The sequence below is a fragment of the Delphinus delphis genome, chromosome 6, assembly GCF_949987515.2.
Source record: "Delphinus delphis chromosome 6, mDelDel1.2, whole genome shotgun sequence".
Classification (NCBI taxonomy): domain Eukaryota; kingdom Metazoa; phylum Chordata; class Mammalia; order Artiodactyla; family Delphinidae; genus Delphinus; species Delphinus delphis.
The window spans coordinates 788,685-813,100 of record NC_082688.1 but is presented as its reverse complement, the minus strand read 5'-3'; the positions used below and the strand labels follow the sequence as shown (position 1 = coordinate 813,100).

The 24,416-nt window shown below is 64.9% G+C and overlaps 1 protein-coding gene across 9 annotated transcripts; it reads left to right on the top strand.

The window, feature by feature from the left end:
* The first annotated feature begins 448 nt into the window (after positions 1 to 448).
* On the top strand, positions 449 to 24,415 carry GRIN1 (glutamate ionotropic receptor NMDA type subunit 1). 9 transcript variants are annotated; one of them, XM_060013715.1, is made up of 21 exons: positions 588 to 1,236; positions 3,385 to 3,519; positions 6,032 to 6,208; positions 8,280 to 8,342; positions 9,107 to 9,207; positions 12,169 to 12,290; positions 12,361 to 12,535; positions 13,565 to 13,709; positions 13,807 to 13,890; positions 16,544 to 16,685; positions 16,774 to 16,901; positions 17,144 to 17,308; positions 17,384 to 17,502; positions 17,637 to 17,749; positions 17,833 to 17,981; positions 18,088 to 18,245; positions 19,118 to 19,279; positions 19,440 to 19,549; positions 19,654 to 19,799; positions 21,010 to 21,120; positions 23,522 to 24,415. In XM_060013715.1, the coding sequence occupies exons 1-21, from the start codon at positions 979 to 981 to the stop codon at positions 23,588 to 23,590; spliced, it is 2,832 nt and encodes a 943-aa protein (XP_059869698.1). In that variant the 5' UTR covers positions 588 to 978; the 3' UTR covers positions 23,591 to 24,415. The 9 variants fall into 9 exon arrangements, with proteins under 9 accessions (XP_059869696.1, XP_059869701.1, XP_059869704.1 ...); XM_060013714.1 differs by having other exon boundaries at positions 590 to 1,236; positions 23,155 to 24,415; XM_060013718.1 differs by lacking the exon at positions 21,010 to 21,120 and having other exon boundaries at positions 579 to 1,236; positions 23,155 to 24,415.
* The last annotated feature ends 1 nt before the right edge of the window (position 24,416 follows it).

The following is a 24,416-nucleotide window of genomic DNA, read 5'->3' as shown; positions in this document are numbered from 1 at the left end:
GTTTGGTTCAGACCCTCAGACTCTCCTGGAAGATCCAGCTCAACAAGGGGCGGCCACTGTCACCCCTTCTATTCTTTTTAACCCTCTGGGGGGAGTCCAAGTCACATGGCCAGGCAGATGAGGTCTCTCCCCCATTTTTGAGCCTTCTGGAGAAGAGGTCGCCGCCGTCCCTCTCCCAGAGGCACGGTTTAGGGCCTCTCCACACGCCTTGGTTTCCAGCCAGCAGAGTCAGGCCCCGAAGTATCACTGACTGTGGGTGAGGACTCGTGCACGCGCGTGTGCGCACACACACAAACTGGCACGACACATTCAGTCATGTTAAAGGACACGCAAGGCTGCACGCAGTGACGCGAACCCCTCCAACCTCTCCAAACTCGGCTCCTTGCAGGCTCGAGACAGCCCAGGTCACTGTCTCAGCGAACCCTGCACACACGCACGCACACACGCCCGCACACACGCGCACACAGGCGTCCCCCGCTCGCGCGCGCTCTGAAAAATGCTGGCACGAACGCAGGCGCACACTCTGGCGCGGGAGGCGCCCCCGCTCCGGCTCCGTGTTGGGAAGCGGGGGCGGCGGGAGGGGTAGGAGACGTTGGTCCCGCTCGGCGCTCCGCAGTCGCCGCAACCGCCGCAGCGTCGGGACCGGGACAAGCGAAGCCCGCAGAGGAGCTGCCGCCGCCGGGTCCTTTCGGCGCGGGGCACCCGGAGCGGCGCCGAGACCCGCTTCAGCACCGCGGACAGCGCCAGCCGCCTGGAACAGAGCGCCCGGAACCCACGCGCACCCGGGTCCGCCCGGCCGGCCGAAGGCTCGGTGCCACCTGCTCGGTGCAGACGTCCCAGGACTAAGGCTCCCGGGGAAGACGTGGCGCCCTCAGCCCGCGGGATCGGGCGCGCGCAGGACGGCCGGGGCGTCCCTCTGGGGATGCGCCGAGGGCCCCGCGTTCGCGCTGCCCAGAGCCAGGGCGCCGCCCGGAGCCCATGAGCACCATGCGCCTGCTGACACTCGCCCTGCTTTTCTCCTGCTCCTTCGCCCGTGCCGCCTGCGACCCCAAGATCGTCAACATCGGCGCGGTACTGAGCACGCGGAAGCACGAGCAGATGTTCCGCGAGGCTGTGAACCAGGCCAACAAGCGGCACGGCTCCTGGAAGATCCAGCTCAACGCCACCTCCGTCACCCACAAGCCCAACGCCATCCAGATGGCCTTGTCGGTGTGCGAAGACCTCATCTCCAGCCAGGTGCCAGCACCCCCGGGGCTCACGCTGTGCCAGCTCCTGCCCCTCCCCCACCGCCTCGCCACCATCCTCCCTCCTTCACCCGCCATCCCTCCCCCTGTCCCAGTTTCATTCCATCCTTTCCTAGCCCCCTCCCTCCCCTTGAGAGAGGACCCGGGGGCTGGTCTCACTAGCAGCTAAACAACAGTGTTGGCCGGTTCCCCATCTTAGCCCCAGATCAGTCACCGGCCAGCGGGGCTTGTCCTCACAGGGTTTCCAGGTGTCGAGGTCCAGACTGGTGTGTGCAGACGTGTGGCCGTTTGCTTGGTCACTGTGTGTCAGGGTCGGGGCGGGCATTCCGGGCCTGCCCGAGAGGTGCCTGTCCCAGCCACAGGCAGGACTGCAGGGCTTTAAACTGGATGGGGTCTGGGGCCATCATCTTTGTTCCTGCTTGGAGATCTCCTTCCCTTCCTCCTCCCCTTCCCCCATCCACAGGTCTGCCTGAGATGGGAAATGGCCCAGGTGTTGAAGCCGGGTGTTCTCCAGGGTGGGAACGGGGAGAGGTATCAGGGCAGAGCGTGGCAGCCACTGGCAGCCAGCGCTGCGGGGGAGGACGCGACTCAAGGATTTTGCCTGTCAGAGCTGTCCGCCCCCGGGCTGCGCTGCCTGCTGAATCCCGATGAGGCCTCGGGATCACTGCAATGCAGCCTTTTATGTAACAGGCGGGACCGACACCGGTCCAAGTGCTGCTTACACACTCACCGGACAGGCACGCCGCATCCATGGACACACACGCTCACATGCGCACGCACATTCATCACGTTTGTGCACAGAGCTGCGCAGACTTAAACCAGCACCGCTTCGTGCACATCAGAATTGCACACGCTTATTCACACACAGACCGACCCCCCACGCATATCCATGAGCACACACATTCCCGTGCCACACACGCAAACACGCGTGCTCACACAAGCTCAATCACACACGCACATGCACACATGTTGGGGCATGCGGTATCCACACACATACCCAGCACACACTTGTGAGCACCTGCGTGGTCACACGCATGCACACACACGCTCAGGCCAACACTGGCCAGGCCCCTCTGGGTGCAGACTGTGCGGGGCAAAGGAGGGAGAACAAGTGTGGCCCTTTCTGGGAATCCCTCCTCCAACTTAGCTTTGCTGTCTGTGGGCACTGTTCTCCCAGGGAATAGCCAGTGCTAGGAGCAAAGGTGACAGCAGCAGCTGTCACTCACTGTCACACGCTGTGAGCCAGGTGCCGGCTCGGTAGCCATCGCCCCCACCACGTGGGCCAGCGCACCCCCCGCCCCGTTTGCAAAAGCAGGTGGTCCTGCAGCTCAGAGATGGGAAGGCAGAACTGGGACTGACATTAGAAGGACTGGGACTGTCCTTCTAATGTGAAGGCAGCACGGAACTGCCAAGCCATCTGCCCCATCTCCCTGCCTCGGGGGCTGAGCCACTGGTCCAGGCAGGAAGGCCAGGTTTCCTTGAGGATGTGGTCAGTGCCCAAGTCAGCACTGGGTCTTGTTCAAACCGAGCGGGTCTCAGCCTGCCCCTGGAAGACACCAGCAGGGGGGCCCGGGCCTCTAGGCGGCTCCTTGCCCAGCTTCTCCCGCGAATAGTCTGCGATGTTCGACGCACCTTCCGGAGCTGCCCTCCATCTCTGGAGTGCTGGCCTCCGTCCACCTCTGACCCAGGATGAGGGTCAGCGTGGGGCTTGGTGTGGTTCTCCCAGCCCACGCTGGGGCGGCAGGTGCGGCCCCAGGACATGCCAAGGACTGGCCTTCGTCCTCCCTCTCAGGGTCTCACCACACAGCTCAGGGCAGCCCCCCAGGGCGAGGGGCGAGAGGGGAGGCCCTGGACAGGGGTGGGGGAGGGGCCTGTCAGCTCCCTGTGTGTCTTCTTGGTCCCAGGAGTCTTGTCTGCCTCTGCCTCACCCCCATGATTCACTTCCACGCAGAAGGTGGGACTGGGGTCTGGTCCCCTGCTGGGTGGCCTGCACTCCTGGGGCTGTGTGAGCACAGGTGGTGTCCCCCCGCCACCACCCACGCCCCGCTTCGTGTTCAGCCTCTGCTGTTGCTGGACAGCCAGCTCCAGGGCAGTGGCCCCCGCTCCCCACTAGAGCTGACCCTGTGCCCTGTGTCCACAGGTCTACGCCATCCTAGTTAGCCACCCGCCTACCCCCAACGACCACTTCACTCCCACCCCCGTCTCCTACACAGCCGGCTTCTACCGCATCCCCGTCCTGGGGCTGACCACCCGCATGTCCATCTACTCAGACAAGGTGAGCCTGACCGCTGCACGGGGACCCAGCCCGCTCTGCTCCCGTGTTCAGACCCGGCGGCTCGCTCCTGCAGCCCGGAGCCGCCAGCAGCTGCTGGGGGAGAGAGTGGGGGGCAGGTGCTTTGCCAGGATGGGGGGCACAGGCAGAGGGGCTCAAACCATGGGCTCTGGGCTCCAGGTGCAACAGGGTGATACACTGAGGCACGCTCACAACTCACACTCACGGTCTCACGGAGACACGCAAACTCACCCACACACAGGCACACCAGTACACACTCACAGCACACAAACTCACAGTCACACAGACTCCCAGATACTAACAAATCCATACACTCACGCCTGCACACACACAGCCACACACATTCACAGGGACACTCACGTGCTCTTACGCACACGCTGACGTTCACACGCATACTCACACCATCACCCACTCAAACATTCATGCTCATGTGCACACTCCCATAACTAACGTGTTCACTCCCCCACACTCACGCTCCATCATACACTCAGACAGGCCCACACTCACACGCTGACACACATGCCCACCCACACTCGGGCACACGGCCCACTGACAGGTGACAGGCGCCAATAGCAAGCCCTGGGAAGCAGCAGAGGCCGTCGTGGGCCAGAAGAAGGGACAGACAGGGCAGCTTCCTGGACAGCGGGACGGGGCACTTTGGAGGAAGGGGCGCCAGGAGGAGGAAAAGCCTAGAAGTGGCTGGGACACCAGGTGGCAGTGAGGGTGTAGTTACCGGCACCTCCCACTAGAGGGCACAGCTGGAAGAGGATTCCAGGTGAACAGAGGAGGCAGCTCGTGGCTGGGGGCGCTGGCCTGGGGGTTTCGGGCCTCGGGGCTGTATCGTGGCCCATGGGTTGGGGGTCTGGCTGGAGTCGCCCAGTCGTGGAGCAGCAGCTGGGAGAGTCTAGAGGTCACCAAGTCGGTTTGGCAGGAAACTCACCCCCATAGCTGCCGGCACCTTGCATTAGTTTGCCCAGCCCTCCCGCAGTGTCTGCCCACGGCTCTGGGAGGACTGGTCAGCTGGGGAGGCAAACTGGCCACTGAGAGGCTGGGGGGGGCAGCCTCCTCCACATCTCCCTCCAGACCTGGTGTCACCTGCAGACAGGCCCGGAGGGGCTGCTCGACAGGGGACTCCAGCTTGGTGTCTTAGCTGAGGGGCCAGAGGGCTGGGCTGCTGGGCGCTTCCCCGCTCTCCCCATCTTCTCCAAATCCATCCTGCCGGGAGCCCAGCGTCCTGGATAACGCTGCCTAAGGCACGGAGGTCATCTCAGCCGGGCCCAGGGTGTCTGGGGAGGTCAGGGAGGGGTCCTCCTGGGGGCGATAGGAAAGCGAGGCCAGAGTGAGGGGTCCTCTGGGATGGCCCACAAGGGAGGAGGCCAGTGGAGGCCAGGACAACCACCCATTCCTGAGGCTCTGGAAACCCCAGCACACAGCAGAGGCACCCAAGCTGCTCAGAGGCACTTAACCCTCAACTGTGAGAAGTGGAGGCTCCCCCTAGGCCTTCCAGCCTCCTTCACCTCTCTGGGCACCAGGCCCCTCACATGCAAATGGGAGAACAATGGCTCTACAGAGGAGAGCAGGCGGTGGGGCACTGGAGAGGCTGGGGTGGGGGGAGCCCTGTCCCAGAACAGGACACCAGCCCACCACGTGCCCCCGCCCCAGATCCAGACTGAGGCCCAGCATGAGGGCAAACCTGCGACCAAATCTTAGCGCTCCACCTTGACTCCACTCCTGGTACAACCCACAGACCATCTGTGCCCAACACGTGGACCAGAAGGGCCTGGGTCAGAGCCAGTCCAGGACCCCACCCACAGCCCCCTTGCAGCCATGTCACCTGCTGGATGACAGACAGAGGCAAAAGGGCATTCTTGCACCCTGATTCCAAGGCACAAAGAGGGCACAGGTGGAAGAAGGATCTGGAGGGCTCAGAGGGCCCCAGGATCAGTGTGGGTCCCCAGGAACACTGCTCCCTGGGCAGACTCAAAGGTCCTGTGCTGAGGCGGGAGGATCCTGCTCCGTCCCCTCCCTGGCAGCCAGTGCACTCAGAGAAGCAAGGCGGGGTCAGCAGGCAGCAACCCCTGGGCTCGGTGAAGGGGTGAAGTATTTCGCCCCAAGAGTGAAGACTTGCTCTAAATACCAGTTACGTGAATTTGGGAAGGACCCAGGGGGGATCTTTGAGATGCTGCACGCCAGCAAGAAGTTTCTGATCTCAAGTAGCTCAGCAGCGGGTGGCTGCAGGGGAGGAGGGGAACGACCCCAGGAACAATTCCACAGACCGCCCCCTCTACCCGTCTCAGTCAGGGTGCTGCTGGGCAAACTGAGCCTCCGGTTCTCAGATTAGATGATGTGGGGTGGGGAGAGAAGCCAGCGGTGGGAAGGGAGGAGTGAGGGAAGCAGGGTCCCCGGGGTCTGGAAGCAGCGAGGGGGAGCGTCTGGCCCGCGCGCGCACGCGTGCGCGCCTGGCCCGCGTCCTCAGCCGCCCCGTGTCCCGCAGAGCATCCACCTTAGCTTCCTGCGCACCGTGCCGCCCTACTCCCACCAGTCGAGCGTCTGGTTCGAGATGATGCGCGTCTACAGCTGGAACCACATCATCCTCCTGGTCAGCGACGACCACGAGGGCCGGGCGGCGCAGAAGCGCCTGGAGACCCTGCTGGAGGAGCGCGAGTCCAAGGTGAGGCCCGGGCGGGGTGTCCCGAGCAGGAGTCGGAGCCGGCGAGCCGCCGCTGTGTCTGTGGCCCGTGTGAACACCCTTCTCTTTCCATCGTGCATGGTCAGCACCACTGCGTCTGGCGAGCGCCCGCCCCAGCCTGTCCTCGGCTCATTTCACTCGCTTTTGCCATTAGTCGAAATCTCCTTCGTGTCAGTCCCTGCGGGGCGAGGGCAGGACCACCTGGAGCTCCGCAAACACCCCGCCCCGCCCCGCTCCCCTCCCCCGTCCCCTCCCCCACCTCCCCGCAGCGCGCTTCCCAGCCCACACAGGCCCTAGGCTCAAAATTCCCTAGGGGCGCCGCCTCTGCCCCCCACACCGCTCCCTCCCAGCGGCCTCCCCTCGGGAGCCCCCTCAGTGTGGTGGCACCGCTCACCGTGCCCCCTCCACAAAGGACCCGGTTCCTTCTCTGCTGTGACCCGTGCCCTGTCCTCGCGCCGGCCTCACCCCCGCCGCAGCCCCTCACCTCACAGCTGCCCATCACCCTCCCCAAAGCCCCACCCACGGACATCTGCCACCCCCAAGCCCGGCCTGGGCCCTGCCCCACTTCGTCCCCCGCCCCCGCTCTCCCCACGGAACCCCGCGCCCTTCCTCTCCTCACCTCCCCACCGTGGGGACTGGGGCTCTGGACTCCTGGGAATCCGGTAGACACCTGGCTCCACCTGCCCGTTCTACCCCAGCCCGGCGCCCACGTGTGGGCTGTGGAGAGACCGGAGTGGCGTTTCTGGGGGTCCAGGCGACCCCCACCCCACCCATCCCCACTGCCAGACTGAGGAGAAGCTGGTGCTCACCAGAGGAGGCCCGGGGTCCCGCCTTCACCCAGCCTGGAGCCCTGGGCGCTCAGCACCTGGGCCAAGGCCCCCCGGGGTTGGGTGGAGGCCAAGCTGGGCAGAGAGGGAGGGACGCCCAGGCTGGGGAGGGCCCCGGGAGGCAAGACCAAGGGCGGCGGGGAGCATGTGCTGTCTGCGAAGTCAGAGTTGGCTTCAGTAAGCTGAGTGCCAACCCGGGTCCCCCAGGGTGCCGTAGGCCCCGAAGGGAAGAGAGGGCACCAGCTGGGGGTGAACCAGAGGGCAGACCCAGAGGGTCCTGGGGTCCTGCTGGGGGGGACTGGCTGAGTCTGGGAGGGAGGGCTGGTTACCAGGACTGCAGGCCCCACCCCCCTGAGACAGCACCCAGCACCAGGCAAGCAGGTCAGCTCCTGGCGTGCCCACCTGTGGCTGCACGCAGGCCCAGTGCGCACTCACGCACCCCCCGCACGCCCAGCCACACGTGTTCCCTCTCACAGGCACACGCGGCCTTTCCCGAGACAATCCACTCACACTCTACTACGCCTGCCACAGGCTCGCAGGCGCCCTCCACACCTCCACGGCCCGGGGGCTCGCACACGCACACGCGCACACACGTATGCTCAGACGGCACTGGCCCTCACTTCCACCCACCACAGACTAACGTAGGCTGATGCTGCCACGCAGACGCCCACAGATGCACACGTGCTCACGAACTCCTGTCACAGCTGCTCTCCAGCGCACACGTGGGCTGACAGGCGCGCCCATCACACACCAGTCAGTGAGGGCAGAGCAGCTGGACCTCTAAGAGAGGCAGAAGGGGGTGCTGGGAGGGGTGGGGAATAGGGGCCGGGGCTGGGGGAGGGGACATCGCCCATTCAGGACTGACGGGGCTGGGGTGGGCGCTGCTGGCATCACATAGCAGGTGCCTGGCGGGGGGCGGGCGGATGGGACCCCAAAGGGAGGCGTTTGGCTTGGGCGCAGACAGGGCCTCCCTTTCTCCTGAACGTGAGCGTTTCCAAGAGCGCAGCTCCGTGGCAGGGAGCCTCGGTGGCCCCCACGCCCCCCCATTCCCCAGCACCTCCCTGGCCCCCAGCCCCACCCCGGGCCTAGGTGTTTGCGAGCTCCAGGTACGTGCCCCTCTGCAGACGTGCCGAGGAGGTGGTGTGATTGCTTTAGCGCCGTCATTTTCAACCGTTTATAATCTTCTTCTGTGTCTGCATATTTTCTCTGTGCACATTATTCATCAGAGTAAAAAAAGGAACTATGAAAACCTCGACCAACTGTCCTATGACAACAAGCGCGGACCCAAGGTATATATGCATGGACGTGCACGCCACCCACCGACTAGGGAGCCCCGGCCTCCGGCGCCTCGGCCGCTAGGGCTACCGTGGGCCCAGCCGCGCCGCAGGCCCGAGCAATGAGGAGAGAGCGAGGTCGAGAGCAGGCAGCGTAGGCAGGAGAGGGCAGGTGCTGGCCGCCCAGGGCCCCGCAGCCCGCCGGCCGGGCCAAGGGGCAGGCACGGCCGCAGGAGGAGCTGCTCTCTGGGAAGTGCATGCGAATCTCCAGGCACCCCAGGGTTTCCTCGTGGAGCCCAGGAGGGAGCCCGCCTGTCCGCCTGACCTGCCTGCGGTCTGGGCTGCTCCTGCGGGGCCTGTGGACCAGGCCCCAGACGACCTCCCGTGGTTTTGGAAAAGGCGGCCTAGTCTCCGCTCCCGATTGCATTCCAAAACTCTTTTCTGTTTCCGTCCGCTGCACGCCTCTTTCTGAGTCTCGGTCCACTTCAGCTTGCATGCTCAGTGCAAAAGTGAGGCCAGGAGTGAGAGGTGGAGAGAGACGCGCAGAGCAGAGAGCGAGGACAGGAGAGCCAGCAGGCTGAAGAAAGGACGAGCGAGGCCAGCCCGGCCGGCCGGCCGAGGAGCCTGGAAGGCAGGTGGCAGTGCAGGTGGCCGGCGCAGGCCGAGGCGGCCCTAGCGGAGCTGCCTCGGGGTTCCTAGCGGCTGCGGCTCGACTCTGGCCCCTGAGGCGCTGCATCCCCCACCCCGGCCACCTGCTAACGCACCCGCTCACACCGCAGGCTGAGAAGGTGCTGCAGTTCGACCCGGGGACCAAGAACGTGACGGCCCTGCTGATGGAGGCGCGGGAGCTGGAGGCTCGGGTCATCGTCCTCTCCGCCAGGTGCGGCCAGGCTGGACTCAGGCTTTGGCGTCCTTGCCAAGGACGGTCCCCTTGCACGTGTACCCTGGGCCTCGGGGATGGGGGTGGGATAAGGCCCTGCCCTTAGGAAGGCAAACGCGGCCCAGGTGATAGACGGGGGGACACGGGGCTCTGGGAGCTGGGTCAGGGAGGGGGCCTGGGGCAGTGACGTGGGGTCTGCATGTGAGCCTGCGGGGGGAGGCCCACAGCAGGGACAGGGCTGAAGGGGTGGGGCAGTCGGACTAGGCAGCGTGAGAGGGGAACCGCGTAGGGGGAACCCAAAGCCAGGCTCTGCTGGACGGGCCTGGTCCCCACCGTAACCTTGCAGCTGAGCCCCCAGTAAAAATCTCCCTTTTTGCAAATGGCTGTGTCCTCCTGGGGAGGGAAAGGCAAGGCCACCAGCAATAGGAAAAGGAAGAGCCCTGCCTCATGGGACATACGTGGGAGAGCCTGGGGAGACCCGGCCCACTGTCTGCCTGTCCCAGAAGCTCTGTAGGCTCCAGCAGAGTGGGGAAAGACAGCAGGGGTCGCCCTGCAGGCGGCCAGCGGGAGCCTGCAGTGCCCTGAGTAGCGGGGCAGGTGTCCGTTTGCACGTTCAGGCCACAAACCTTTGGCACAGAGCCAGGTGCACCCCGTCCTTGGGCAGAGGGCAGGATGGGACCAGCAGGGGCTCCTCGGGCTGGAAGGCAGTTAGCGGGCACTAACGCCCACCGCCCTCCGCTCACGCACACCAGCACAGGCACTCACACGCATACACACGAACACGCATCACCCGCATACTGTTTACACGTGCACATGCCGTACACACACACGTGCACACAACATGCTTCCACGCCCTCCTGTACACGTGCATGTGCCGTATACACACCGCACACACGTGCACACAAGACACACCTATGCGCACACGGGCACGCTGCTACATGTAACACACGCAGGCATATTCTCACCTAGATACATGTGCAGACACACCACACACGTACACGCTCCGCGCCGACACACACAGGGCACGGTGCTCTCGTGCACAGGTGCACACGCCACAGACACACCGCGTGCTACGTACATGCACGAACCCCACACATGTGGCGATACTTGCTGTTCACAAAGGCACAGCACTTGGCAACCACATGCCCACCTCTTGAATCCACGCAAGGCCTGTGTATTGTCAGGCGGGAAGAGACCCCTCCCCTCACAGCCGGGGCTCCTCGGACAAGAGAGGCCAGAGTCCCACCACAGACGGGGACCCGCCTGCCCAGCGCGCCCAGCTCCCAGAGCCCGGGGAAGCCGGTGGTCCCCTGGGCAGGGCAGACGCAGGTCTTCTTCGCCCTGGCGCCCCAGCCTGACACATTCTGGCTCCCCTCACGAGGGCTGTTGAGAGCGTTTTGCGGAGAGACCCCATTAAGCCAATCTTAACTTTTGACCAGTTTTCTACAGAGTGCTTCAGAGTTTCTAATTGATTTCCAAAACTTTCGTTTTTTAAATAATCCTCCTGAAGTTATCGTTACTGGGATCAGTTATTTCCATAAAACAGTTTGGCGGGTCGATCAGGCTTTTGTCTGCTTTACTGAAGATATCAGTTTACACGGACACAAGCACAGGTGTGTGCTCACCCCACCAAGTCCAACGTCACAGGCCTGGATGGTGTCCAGCAGACAGGCCTCTCCGCCAGGCTTTGTGGGCGCCGCTGACAGGGGCACACCGTGCCCTGACATGCACGAATGGGTGCTGCCAGCGATTCGGGCTGGATGTTGCCTGGAGCGCCGCTCTTTTGTGTTGCTTTCAGCCAACAGTAGCGTTCTCATTTAGAGCAAACACTGAAGATTTGCATTTCTTCCTTGAGAAAATTGGGGGCAGACCCCTTAGGGAACCTAGGGCCATCTTAGCTTCCAGGCTCAGCCATTGGGAAAATAACCCAACACTTGGACAATCTCCCCAGCCTCTTTGTACCCCGATGCCCATGCATTGGAGAAGCAAAGTGCCTGTTGTGGTCCAGGCCCATCTGGGACCCAATTCGGCCCAATAGGGGACAGAAGGTGGGAGCCCCACCAGGCCCAGGGTCCTTGCCCTGACCAGAGAGAGCCCAGCCCTAGGAGACCAGGTCCACAGAGGCTCACTTGTAAGGACACGCCAAAAACTCAGGACCACGTGTGCCTGCAAGGCGAGGCCTGTGCTGTGTCCTACCAGTGGCCCCAGCCCTGGATGGCAGAGAGAACACAGCTGCTTGGGCAGACTCCAAAAGGGAGAGCAGGTACCCTCATCTCTCTCCGGTGGCTTCCGCTGTGATGCTCAGGGCAGCTCCCTGGCTCTCGGTCCCAGAAGCATCTGACCAACCAGAAAGCCCCCAGCCCCTCAGTTCACAAGTTGAGGCGTGCAGCACCAGAGGGGTATGGCTTGTCCAGGAAGCTGCAGGAGCACGGGCTCAGGGGTGGACAGTCCAGGCACAGACCCGACTCTGTCGCTTACCACTTGTGTGCCCTGGGTGCCACAGTTTCCCCTCCTGACACAGGGGTAGTACTTCTGCCCGTCTGTCTCACAGGGAGGTTGTGAGAATTAAATAAGATGGTCCATGAAAAGCATTCAGAATACTGTCTGGTACCCGGTGAGCGAGTTATCAACCAGTAAGGAGCCATCGCCATCCCATGTCACCCAAACCCTGCCCACCGAGGGCAGCGGGCCAGCAAGAGATGTCTGGGAAGCTCAGGGGGTCTGGGCCCACCCGCTCGCTTCTGTGGGGGTCTCCTGGCCCAGGTGCGGTGTAGGCTTGGGGTGGCGGCCGCACCCCATCTCTGCAGTGTCTCCAGACCTCCCTTGTGGGGGGCAGGGTTGGGGAAGAGGCCACGTGGGTAGGCCACGCTGCGGAGGAGACCCTGGGAATGTGGAGCGGCCGCCCCCGGCCCCGGGTGGGAAGGGCTGGAATCCCGGCCCCTCACCCGCTCTGCCCCACAGCGAGGACGACGCTGCCACCGTGTACCGCGCAGCCGCGATGCTGAACATGACCGGCTCGGGGTACGTGTGGCTGGTGGGGGAGCGCGAGATCTCGGGGAACGCCCTGCGCTACGCCCCGGACGGTGAGTGCTGGGCTCCAGGGTCCCGGTGGGCAGGGGTCCCCCACGGGCTCTAAGCCAACGCTTGCCCCAGGCATCATCGGGCTGCAGCTCATCAACGGCAAGAACGAGTCGGCCCACATCAGCGATGCCGTGGGGGTGGTGGCCCAGGCCGTGCACGAGCTTCTCGAGAAGGAGAACATCACCGATCCGCCGCGGGGCTGCGTGGGCAACACCAACATCTGGAAGACCGGGCCGCTCTTCAAGAGGTGGGCGGGGCCGCTCGTCTGAGGTGGGCGGGCTGATCTCCTAAAGTGGGCGGGCCACCGTTCCGGCGCTGGGAACAGTCGCTCTTCCCAGGGCGGTCCAGCCCAGCCTGCTGTATCCTATAGATACCGCCACCTTCCCCAGTTTTCTCCTCTATCCCCCCCCGCGCTCCACCCTCACCTCCATCTCCACCACGATAATCACCTGCCCCATTTCCAACACTCGGATGTCACTGAAATCACAGCTGCTTCCGTTTCTCCTGCCCCCACCTTTTCCCACTGCTGCCCACCCTGAGGCCCCACCCCACTCCCCAGGGCGGCTAACAGCCCTGGGGAGGAGGGTCTTGCTTCCGGCCGGGACTGGGAGAGCCCACGGGCCCAGGAGGTCAGACAAGGAATCCAGGTATGGCATCCAAGCCTGTAGAGAGCCAGGGTTGGCCAGAGACCCAAGCGGATGGCCACAGCAGGGCAGGAGTTAACTCAGAGAACCCTGGACACCACGGCACTAGTGTGGGGAGGCCCAGCCCAACACCAACACCGCCAGCCCCAAGTGGCACGTGCAGACCCATGGTCCATGGGGCCCACGACAGGAGCACACGCACAACTGCAGATACAGGCAGCATATGTGCACACGTGCACATGCGTGTGTGCACAGACAGGCTGAGAGGCACATCACACATGTGGCACAAGTACAGGCACAGGGCTGCACCCCACGCAAGGATCCTGTGTGCACACATATATGGCCCCCCCCACACACACACAGGCGTGCACACTCAGGACGACGAGACCCCAGCCTTTCCTCCCCACTGGCTGGTGAGCAGCCCGCTGCTCCTGCCTGGGCTTCCGCCTCCTCATCTGTGAAGCTAGGACAGCTGCCATGAGAATCGAATATCCCAACCCACAGAAAGCCCTCAAAACAGGGTCTAGAGGCCGGCAGTTGCCCGGCTGCCATAGCTGCGCTGTGCACCTGACTCACAGTGGGCGGGGCTCACTGCATCCCTGATCATTCTAACCCACACTGCCCCCCTCCAGAGTGCTCATGTCTTCCAAGTACGCAGACGGCGTGACCGGCCGCGTGGAATTCAACGAGGATGGGGACCGGAAGTTTGCCAACTACAGCATCATGAACCTGCAGAACCGCAAGCTGGTACAAGTGGGCATCTACAACGGCACCCATGTAGGTGGGGGTCATGAGGGGGTGGGGGCTGGGGCCTTAGGGTCCTGGGGCCAAGACCCCTGCGTGGCCACCCTCCATCTCATACTCCCACCCCCAGGTTATTCCCAACGACAGGAAAATCATCTGGCCAGGCGGAGAGACAGAGAAGCCCCGAGGTTACCAGATGTCCACCAGGCTGAAGGTGGGGGACCCGCCACCCTGCCCTAGCCTCCACACCCAGTATACTCCATCCCGCCCCTCGGGTGCAGAGGAGGGGACAGTGAGGTCAACGAAAGTGACTAAAGGAAGTGGGGGCGGGGCCAGCGCCCGCTGCCATTGCACACACCTGGCACTGCAGAGGCAGCAGGGAGAGCGGGTGGAGGGAGGAGAGGAAGCCGCCGGCCCCCCGTTTCATGGGCTCTGACCCAACTCCACTTAAATCTGGGGAAGTCACGTGGGCCAGGACTCCCCTGGGGATGAGCCGATCGGGGACAGGGGAGCAGATGGGCGTACTTCAGCTTCAGTGCTCTCTGCCCTGAGTCCTGGAGACGATGCCCCCATGCTCTTCATCACACCTCCAAGTGGTCCTAGCCAACCCCCCATGTTTAGCCTTCCTGGCCTCCTGCCGTGACTCGGTCTCACTGCCCTCTGAGCCCGGTCTCCCTACAGCATTCCCTATGGCTGGCCATCCCCTCCATGATTCCCTGGGCCTCTGGGAGCTCCCTTCCCCGGTTGGCCTCATCCCTCACAGCTTCTCTTCCTCGGCCTGACTCTTCCATCCTCCTCTGGACTCATCCCAGGGTGCCCTCCCCAGCGTCCCTCCCACACTGACCCACACCAGCACCGGGCTGGTACCTGAGCTCACAAAAGGCAAGGACCCTCAAGCACTGTGCTTCTCCCAGTGTCCCCGCCCCCAGGTCCTCAAATGTCTCTCAGCCTTGTCTGCTTTCTGAGCTAGCTCCCCCTTGGCCTCTCACCTGGAGCCCTTTGCCAGCACCTGCCCACAGGTCACCACCCCTCTCAAGGGGCAGAGTGGACTTTCCCAAAGCCAACGCTCAGGAAAGACACCTGGTATTGAAAAGTCCGAGTGTAAAACAGACGACAGTCAGCCCGATGGTCCCACGCAGGCTTCGAGAGCCAGATGGCTTTTTACAACTTTTTTTTGTCTCACTGATTTTTTTTTTTTTTTTTCGGTACGCGGGCCTCTCACTGCTGTGGCCTCTCCCGTTGCGGAGCACAGGCTCCGGACGCGCAGGTTCAGCGGCCATGGCTCACGGGCCCAGCCGCTCAGCGGCATGTGGGATCTTCCCGGACCGGGGCACGAACCTGCGTCCCCTGCATCGGCAGGCGGACTCCCAACCACTGCGCCACCAGGGAAGCCCTGTCTCACTGATTTTTTTGACACTAAATTGTTTACTTTTTAATTAATTTATATTGGAGGATAGTTGATTTACAATGTTGTGTTAGTTTCTTCTGTACAGCAAAGTGAATCAGTTATACATACACATATATCCACTCTTTTTTAGATTCTATTCCCATATACAGGTCACTACAGGTTATTGAGTAGATTTCCCTGTGCTATACAGTAGGTTCTTATTAGTTATCTATTTTATATAGAGTAGTGTGTATATGTCAATCCCAGTCTCCCGATTTATCCTCCCATCTCACTGAATTTTTAAAAAATATTTATTTATTTATTTGGCTGCACTGGGTCTTAGTTGCGGCACGAGGGATCTTCACTGCAGCATGTGGGATCTTCTAGTTGCAGCATGCGGAATCTTTAGTTGCAGCATGTGGGATTTTTTTTTTTTTTTAGTTGCAGCATGCAGGATCTTCGTTGTGGTGTGCGGGATCTTTAGTTGTGGCATGCGAACTCTTAGTTGCAGCATGTGGGATCTAGTTCCCTGACCAGGGATCGAACCCGGGCCCCCTGCATTGGGAGTGTGGACTCTTAGCCACTGGACCACCAGGGAAGTCCCCTCACTGATTTTTTAAAAGCACGAGCATGTTACTCGCACAATAGAAAACGATGAGGAAAGTTTTAAGGACAAATAAGCTCCTTCAGGGGCTCCCCATCTCCTGCCCTGCAGGCTGAGGCCGAGGGCTACCCGCCCTGGAGGAGAAGGGGCCTCTCACTCCGACCCCACGTCCCCTGGGACCCCTCCTCACATGCCGTGCTCGGTTCAGCCCCCTTTGCCTGTATCTGTCCTCCGCACCCCCAGGCTTCAGGCCCCTGAAGGACAGGGAGGAGAGAGCTCGCCAGCGTGAGCCCCAAGGAGCCCCTGGATTGAGGAGGCCTCGGCAGAGAGGGCGGCATCAGCGGGGAAGAGGAAGGGAGGAAGGATAGATGAGCAGACAAAGACCCGCTGCAGGGGAGGCTGAGGTCAGGAGAGGCCGGAGCACCAGACAAGGGCAATCCCTGCGGGTCCCCGGACCTGTGCAGGCTCTGAGTGCACATGCCTCTGTCCTCATGGCAGGGGTGGGGGCAGGGGGCAGGCTCTGGGCTGGGACAGGTGGTTTCTCAGCCCTGAGACGTCAGAGAAGGGGCCCAGGGCCGACTTTAGTGATGTGCAAGCCAAGACCCAAAGGAAAGTGGCCAAGAGCAGGCGCGGTGTTTCAGGAGGCCGGGCGCCTTCTGAATGCTGAGGTGGCCTGGGCACGACGGGGGAGTCTGGGGCCCCTCCTGCAGGCAGCAGGCCGACCAACTTCCTGAAGCTCCAGAGGGGGCAGTGTGGGGCATTTGCAGGGGGCGGGGCGGGGGGGCGGTCCAGGGGAGTCTGCATGCTGAGAAGAGGACAGCACCCCAGGGCAGCCCAGGGCTGGTGGTCCAGGCTGGGTGTCCCCCTCCCCTCCAGATCGTGACGATCCACCAGGAGCCCTTCGTGTATGTCAAGCCCACGCTGAGCGACGGCACGTGCAAGGAGGAGTTCACCGTGAACGGGGATCCGGTGAAGAAGGTGATCTGCACCGGGCCCAACGACACGTCGCCGGGCAGCCGTGAGTGCGGGGCTGGGGCGTGGGCCGCGGAGCGGGCGGGACGGCGCACCTGCGAGCCCCTCACTCAGCGCCCCTCCCCTCCGCCCAGCACGCCACACCGTGCCTCAGTGCTGCTACGGCTTCTGCATCGACCTACTCATCAAACTGGCGCGGACCATGAACTTCACTTATGAGGTGCACCTAGTGGCGGACGGCAAGTTCGGCACGCAGGAGCGGGTACGCGTGGGTCTCTGGAAGCCGGCGCGGGACCCAGTCCAGGTGGACCCTGTCCGGCTAGGGTCAGGGTCTCGGGTGGGCGGGGTCTGCAGGCTGGGTGGAGCCTGGGTGGGCGGGGCCTTCGAGCCAGGCGGGGTCTGGAGTGGGAGATCCCGAGATGGGTCAGGGAGGGAGACTGTCCGGTCCGGGGAGCAAGGCCCGCCCGCGATGGCCGTGTCACCACCGGCTGTGTCTCCCCACAGGTGAACAACAGCAACAAGAAGGAGTGGAACGGGATGATGGGCGAGTTGCTCAGCGGGCAGGCAGACATGATCGTGGCGCCGCTGACCATCAACAACGAGCGCGCACAGTACATCGAGTTCTCCAAGCCCTTCAAGTACCAGGGCCTGACCATTCTGGTCAAGAAGGTGGGCAGGGGCCCAGCAGGGCGGGGTGGGGTCCTGGGAGGGCCTTGGCGGCGCTGACGGCCCGGCCTCCCACAGGAGATCCCCCGGAGCACGCTGGACTCGTTCATGCAGCCCTTCCAGAGTACGCTCTGGCTGCTGGTGGGGCTGTCAGTGCATGTGGTGGCCGTGATGCTGTACCTGCTGGACCGCTTCAGGTGAGCGCGGCCCGGGGGCCGGACTCCTCCCCCTGCGGGGCGGGCGGGGCGGGCGCGGCGGGACGGGGCGGGCGAGGGGGCGGGGCAGGGCTGCCTCTCCCGCCCTCTCCCGCCCGCCCTCTGCGCCCCCGCAGCCCCTTTGGCCGGTTCAAAGTGAACAGCGAGGAGGAGGAGGAGGATGCGCTGACCCTGTCCTCGGCCATGTGGTTCTCCTGGGGCGTCCTGCTCAACTCGGGCATCGGGGAAGGTGAGGCCACGCCCGGCCCGGGCCCCACGCTGCTCCGCAACCCTCACGCCCCAAGCCGGGAGCTGACCGTCCTCTGCCCGCAGGCGCCCCCAGAAGCTTCTCGGCGCGCATCCTGGGCATGGTGTGGGCCGGCTTCGCCATGATCATCGTGGCCTCCTACACTGCCAACCTGGCGGCCTTCCTGGTGCTGGACCGGCCCGAGGAGCGCATCACCGGCATCAACGATCCCCGGGTGAGGCCTGGCCCGGCGAGGGGAGCGGGGCGTGAGGTCAGCGGCTGCCTGGGGTGGGGCCGGAGAGCAGCCGCGAGCCGGGCCCTCCGACCCTCTGACCCCGCAGCTGAGGAATCCTTCGGACAAGTTCATCTACGCGACGGTGAAGCAGAGCTCCGTGGACATCTACTTCCGGCGGCAGGTGGAGCTGAGCACCATGTACCGGCACATGGAGAAGCACAACTACGAGAGCGCGGCCGAGGCCATCCAGGCCGTGCGGGACAAGTGAGGGGGCGGGCGCGGTGCGGGCGCCCCTCTTTCCAGGCCGTGCGGGACAAGTGAGGGGGCGGGCGGGGCGCCCCTCTTTCCAGCCAAAGTCAGAGCGTCCAGGCTGGACGCGAACCACGGGAAGGGGATAGACAGGGGGTTTCAAGGCTGGCGGGCGGGACTGCAAGGGCGCCAGGGCGGCCCGAACGTGTGGGCCCTGTGACCCTGCCCCGTGACCCTGCCCCGTGACCCTGCCCCTGTGACCCTGCCCCTGTGACCCGCCCCTGTGCCCCTGCCCCTGTGACCCCGCCCCTGTGCCCCTGCCCCTGTGACCCGCCCCTGTGCCCCTGCCCCTGTGCCCCCGCCCCTGTGCCCCTGCCCCTGTGACCCGCCCCTGTGCCCCTGCCCCTGTGCCCCGCCCCTGTGCCCCTGCCCCTGTGCCCCCGCCCCTGTGACCCTGCCCCTGTGCCCCTGCCCCTGTGCCCCGCCCCTGTGACCCGCCCCTGTGACCCCACCCCTGTGACCCCGCCCCTGTGCCCCTGCCCCTGTGACCCTGCCCCTGTGCCCCTGCCCCTGTGACCCCACCCATGTGACCCCGCCCCTGTGCCCCTGCCCCTGTGACCCTGCCCCTGTGCCCCTGCCCCTGTGACCCCACCCCTGTGACCCCGCCCCTGTGCCCCTGCCCCTGTGACCCTGCCCCTGTGCCCCTGCCCCTGTGCCCCTGCCCCTGTGACCCTGCCCCTGTGCCCCTGCCCCTGTGACCCGCCCCTGTGCCCCCGCCCCTGTGCCCCCGCCCCTGTGCCCCCGCCCCTGTGCCCCTGCCCCTGTGCCCCCGCCCCTGTGACCCTGCCCCTGTGCCCCCGCCCCTGTGACCCTGCCCCTGCCCACAGCAAGCTGCATGCCTTCATCTGGGACTCGGCGGTGCTGGAGTTCGAGGCCTCGCAGAAGTGCGACCTGGTGACCACCGGCGAGCTGTTCTTCCGCTCAGGCTTTGGCATCGGCATGCGCAAAGACAGTCCTTGGAAGCAGAACGTCTCCCTGTCCATCCTCAAGTGAGTCGGCCCCACGCCGCCCCCCTCCAAGAGCCCCACCCAAGGCACACCGCCTCCCCCACCAACGTAGCCCCCAGATGCACGCCATCTGCCCCGCCCCGCCCCGCCCCGCCAGTGCCGGCCCAGCCTCCTCCTCGGCTCACATGCCCCGCCCGCCCAGGTCCCACGAGAACGGCTTCATGGAAGACCTGGACAAGACGTGGGTGCGGTACCAGGAGTGTGATTCGCGTAGCAACGCCCCTGCTACCCTCACGTTCGAGAACATGGCAGGTGGGCCCCCCACGCCCCCGACACCAGTGCTGACGCCGGGTGGACTCCCCGGGGGCCGGCTGCCTGGCCCGCCCGCAGCTGAGGCGCTGGGTCTTGGCCCGCAGGGGTCTTCATGCTGGTGGCCGGGGGCATCGTGGCCGGGATCTTCCTGATCTTCATCGAGATCGCCTACAAGCGGCACAAGGATGCTCGCCGGAAGCAGATGCAGCTGGCCTTTGCAGCAGTGAACGTGTGGAGAAAGAACCTGCAGGTAGGGCAGGCCACCCTCCGAGGCCTGGTGCCCACGGCTCGGCCTGGCCCCGGCCCTCCTCCATCCCCGCAGGCCGAAGCGTGGCTCTGGCTCCCGGGAGCCCCTGTGGCGAGGACTGGAGCTGGGAGCCGCGGCCAAGGCCGCGCTGCTGGGGGCCGCCCGCAGGTGGCCGCCTCCGCAAAGCCGGGCTTCAAGCGTCCGCCTGGCCCCTCTGTCTCCAGAGTCGCCCACCGGCGCCCATTCCATAGGAAGGCAAACTGAGGCAGGGTAAGACAGGGACCCACCTGGGTGTAGCATGTGAGTCCAAGACGCACTCTGCCCTCGCCGCCCCGCGCCCCTCCTTGGCACCCTCTGGGGACCCCCTTCCCCGCGGCCCTGGTGTGTCCTGTGCTCCATATAACTCCAGTCTTAACTGGCCGGCCGCTCCTGCCTGCGACCCCAGGCTGTGTCTGTGGGAAGTTGCCGCCAGCAGAGGACAGGCTGCACGTGGGGTGGCCGCAGCCCACCTGGGACGGGCTCGTGCCCCATAGTCCAGCCCCAGTCTGCCCCATCTCTTCTCTTTCTCTGGGTACCTCCCCGGAGCCTGTGCCCTGGGAGGAAGCTGGTGCTGCAGGGAGGGAGGGCCGGGGCGACGGGGCTGCTGGAAGCCCACGCCTCTCATCTGCCCTCTCTTGCTCTTGGGACCTGGCCGCTGCTCTCACTGGCGGGCACAGGGCCCGTCCTGACCATCAGACCCGAGGCCAGGGTCCCAGGAGCTGCCTCCGTCTCTCTGTCACTCCAGCGCATCTCGCCACCTGCCTTCGGCCCCTCAGCCCCTTCCTGAATCTTGGTGCGCCTCCTCGGGGGTCAGAGTGGCCGGTGGGGCCGGTGGGGCAACTCCTCCCGTGCTCGGAGGGCTCCTCCTCCTCGGGACGCCCCTAAACCAGGGGCACCTCGGAGCCAGGGAGCCAGGCGGACCTCCCAGGAAGAGAGCCAGATGGGACCCCCCGAGCCCAGCCCCAGCATGAGCGAGGTCAGGCCCGAGAGCCGGGCAGGAGCAGAGGCCGCCTGCGAGTGTCCGACCATCGGTCGGTCCATCCAGCACAGGGAGGCAGGCCGGAGTGAGGGCCCGAGTGGCCAGCCAGGCCGGGCAGCAGCCCCCAAGGAGCAGGCGAGGGCAGGTGTGGCCGCCACCCTTAGCCATCTAATCACTTATACATATTCATTTTAGGATAGAAAGAGTGGTAGAGCAGAGCCTGACCCTAAAAAGAAAGCCACATTTAGGGCTATCACCTCCACCCTGGCTTCCAGCTTCAAGAGACGTAGGTCCTCCAAAGACACGGTAAGGGGAAGAGCGCCCAGTTCCACGTCTCCGACTCTGATCTCGCCCCTCCGTGTCTGTGTCCCGTGCATCAGGCCCCTCCCTCGCCATCCCACCCGCTCCCACCTCTGACTGCCGTGGCCTTTCTGCCCTCACCTCTACTCGCCCAGCACACTAGGTCTTCTCTCTCTGACTCTCTAGATCTTTCTCTCGTGGTCCTTTCTCCCGCTGGCCCTCACCGGGTCCTCTTCCCCGTGTGTCTCTGCGTTAGTCTGCCCCCCACCCATGCCATGACGCCATGCGCCATCTTGAAGCCGTGTCATGTTGTTGGTCAGCCAGCCGGCCTCACCGCGTCGGGGCTGTGCCCGGGGCCCCGGGAGCCTGGACCACCCTGTCCCAGGCTCCTCACCTGTCAGGAGGCCGCACCACCTCTCTGTTACGTCCGCTTCTCCAGCCTCTCCCAGAGAGGCCCACCGCCCTCCCTCCCTCCCTGCGACGTCCACGGAGGGACGGCTGTGATGTCCCATCCGCCCATCTGTCTGGCCGCCAGCCCTGCCACCCAGACACCTGTCTCACGTGTCTCACCAGAGCCATGCCTGTTGCATTCCCTCCATGTGGTCTCTGTGTGGGCCGGGGCTGGGGGCCGGGCCTGGCTCCATCTGGGTGGACGGCTGGGGCCTGGAGTTGGTACAGGCCCCTGGCCACAGGGGACGTCAGGTGGGGAATGGGTGGGACCAAAGGAGGCGGCTCCCACCCCAGGCCGAGCAGGGGCCCTGCAGGAGGCGTGCCGGCAGCACCCAGGGATCTGAGAACGGATGGAGGTGGGCCTGAAAGCCGTGGCCTCCAAGCCGTGGGCACTGAGGCTCCTAGACAGAGGCTCGGGAAGGGGCGGCCTCTACGGAGATCAGTGCCTCAGCGCCTGGCCCCCCGCCCCTCCAGAGCCAGGCCTTCCACCTGAGCCAAGAATTCCCTGCCTCTCTGCCTTGGGCAGCCTGTCACTGGCCCAGATGTGCGCGCTCGAACCAAAGGCCCCCCAGACTGGCCCAGCCTTGCTAGGAGCATCCCCAGGTGGGGAGGCGGCCGCCCAGAGCCAGCACAGCCCTCAGTCCAGCGGCCTCCCTGCAGTCAGGGGTGGTCTGGCCTCCAGTCCGCAGGAAGCCCCACATTCGTGGGCAGCGTCACCCATCTGCTCCAAGGTGGAAGGAGGCAGGATTTGCAGCCGCCACCCCCAGTGCATGGGAAGAGGGGCAGACACAGGACACAGACAGGGCTCAGCACAGAGCCATCTGAGTCCCAGGGGAAGCCACCAGCGCGCCCCATGAGGGGCCTGTAAGGCCTGGGGGCTCCACTTCCCAGAGCTCAGCACAGACAGGGTGGGGGGACAGGGAGGATCTGTGGGGCGGGGAGCACAGGCCTGGGGCTGTCCAGGCCCGGGAAGTGGGTGGAGCCTGAGCCAGGGGACCCAGCAGGGGGTGCAGGAAGAGGAGGATCCGACAGGAGCAGGGGAGGGGCAGTCGGGGGGAGGGGCGAGAAGGTACCCAGCAGACAGCGCTTTGGGGGCCCGCAGAGTCTCGCAGGCAGTGGGCCATTTTCTGAGGGCATCACTGAGTCCTTACCCCGCATTCCGCCCTGGAGCAGAAATGCAGGCCCCTTAGCTGGGCCAGGTGCAGCTCAGAGACCCTCATGGTGCCTTTCCAGGGACACGCTCCCAGCAGACTCCTTGCCCGAGCCTCCCCAGGGGCCATCCTCCAGGCCAGCTTTGGTGCCACGTGGCATCTGGGGCTGGCCTGCCCTGCAGGGGTGACTGGGGACACTGCAAGCTGGGGGCTGGGCGGGGGAGGGCAGCCTAGCTCCCACCATTTCAGGCTGGGCGCCTGCTCGGAGGGAGGCCTGGGTGGGGGGCTCTGTCGGGAGGGGTGGGGTCAGTCCGGCTGCTGAGATCCTCTGCCCCTGTCCCGTGGCTGGTCTGGGCCAGGGCGGCACTGGGCGCTCAGGGCTGGGGTCCCTGGCGGCCGGCGGGGCCAGCGGGTATTGATTGTTGGTTCTTATTTATAGAGCACCGGGGGTGGACGCGGCGCTTTGCAAAACCAAAAAGACACAGTGCTGCCGCGACGCGCTATTGAGAGGGAGGAGGGCCAGCTGCAGATGTGTGCCCGTCATAGGGAGAGCTGAGACGCCCTGCCCGCCCTCCTCTGCCCCCCTCCCCCGCAGACAGACAGACAGACGGACGGGACAGCGGCCCGGCCCACGCAGAGTCCCGGAGCACGACGGGGTCAGGGGGAGGAGCACCCCCCAGCCTCCCCCAGGCCGCGCCCGCCTGCCTGCCGGTCGGCCGGCTGGCCGGTCCACCCGTCCCGGCCCCGCGCATGCCCCCTGAGCGTCGGGCTAACGGGCGCCTTGTCTGTGTATTTCTATTTTGCAGCAGTACCATCCCACTGATATCACGGGCCCGCTCAACCTCTCAGATCCCTCGGTCAGCACCGTGGTGTGAGGCCCCCGGAGGCGCCCACCTGCCCAGTTAGCCCTGCTGCTCGGGAAGGCCTGAGGGAAGCCCACCTGCCAGAGACTGCCCACCCTGGGCCTCCCGTCCGTCCGTCTGCCCTGCTGCCTGGCGGGCAGCCCCTGCTGGACTGAGGCTCGGGCCAGAGCTGCTGAGGACGGGTCAGAGCTGAGCTGGCTGGGCAGGGCCGCAGGGCGCTCCGGCAGAGGCAGGGCCCTGGGGTCTCTGAGCAGTGGGGAGAGGGGCTGACTTGGCCCCGGGCAGAGGGCCTTGGAGCAGAGACTGAAGCCCCATCCTTCCCCAGCCACCACCAGAGCCACCATGGGGGCCCTTGGCCCCGGCTGGCTGGGTCCCCCGCTCCCGCAGCGCCGGCACCCCACAGCCTTGTCCCCACCTCTCCCTTCTTGCCCACACCCCTTCTCCGCTTGACCCCATCCTCTGAGCTGGCCCTGCCCTTCCCGGACTGCAGACCCTGACCCCCCAGCTGGCAGCCGCCTCCCAGGGGCGCGCTCGGGCTCCCCACTGCCTCCCCCTTCTCCGGACTCCGTGAGGGCTGAGCCTTCTCTTCGCCTCCTCTGGCCCGCAGCCCAGGATGCGCTTCCCCGGACGCCGGCTCGGGACTGTCTTCAGCCCCGCGCGCCACCTTGTACAGGCCCAGCCCTTCCCGCGTCCAGGCGTGTGCCTTCCCCCGTTGCGGTCCGAGCGCCGCCGCGCACTGCCCCTCCGCCCCAGGGGCCCGGCGTGCACCGCCTCCCACCCCCCCCCCCCACCCGGTGTGTGTAGTGGTGATGCCGAAAGGAATGTCAAGAAAACTTCT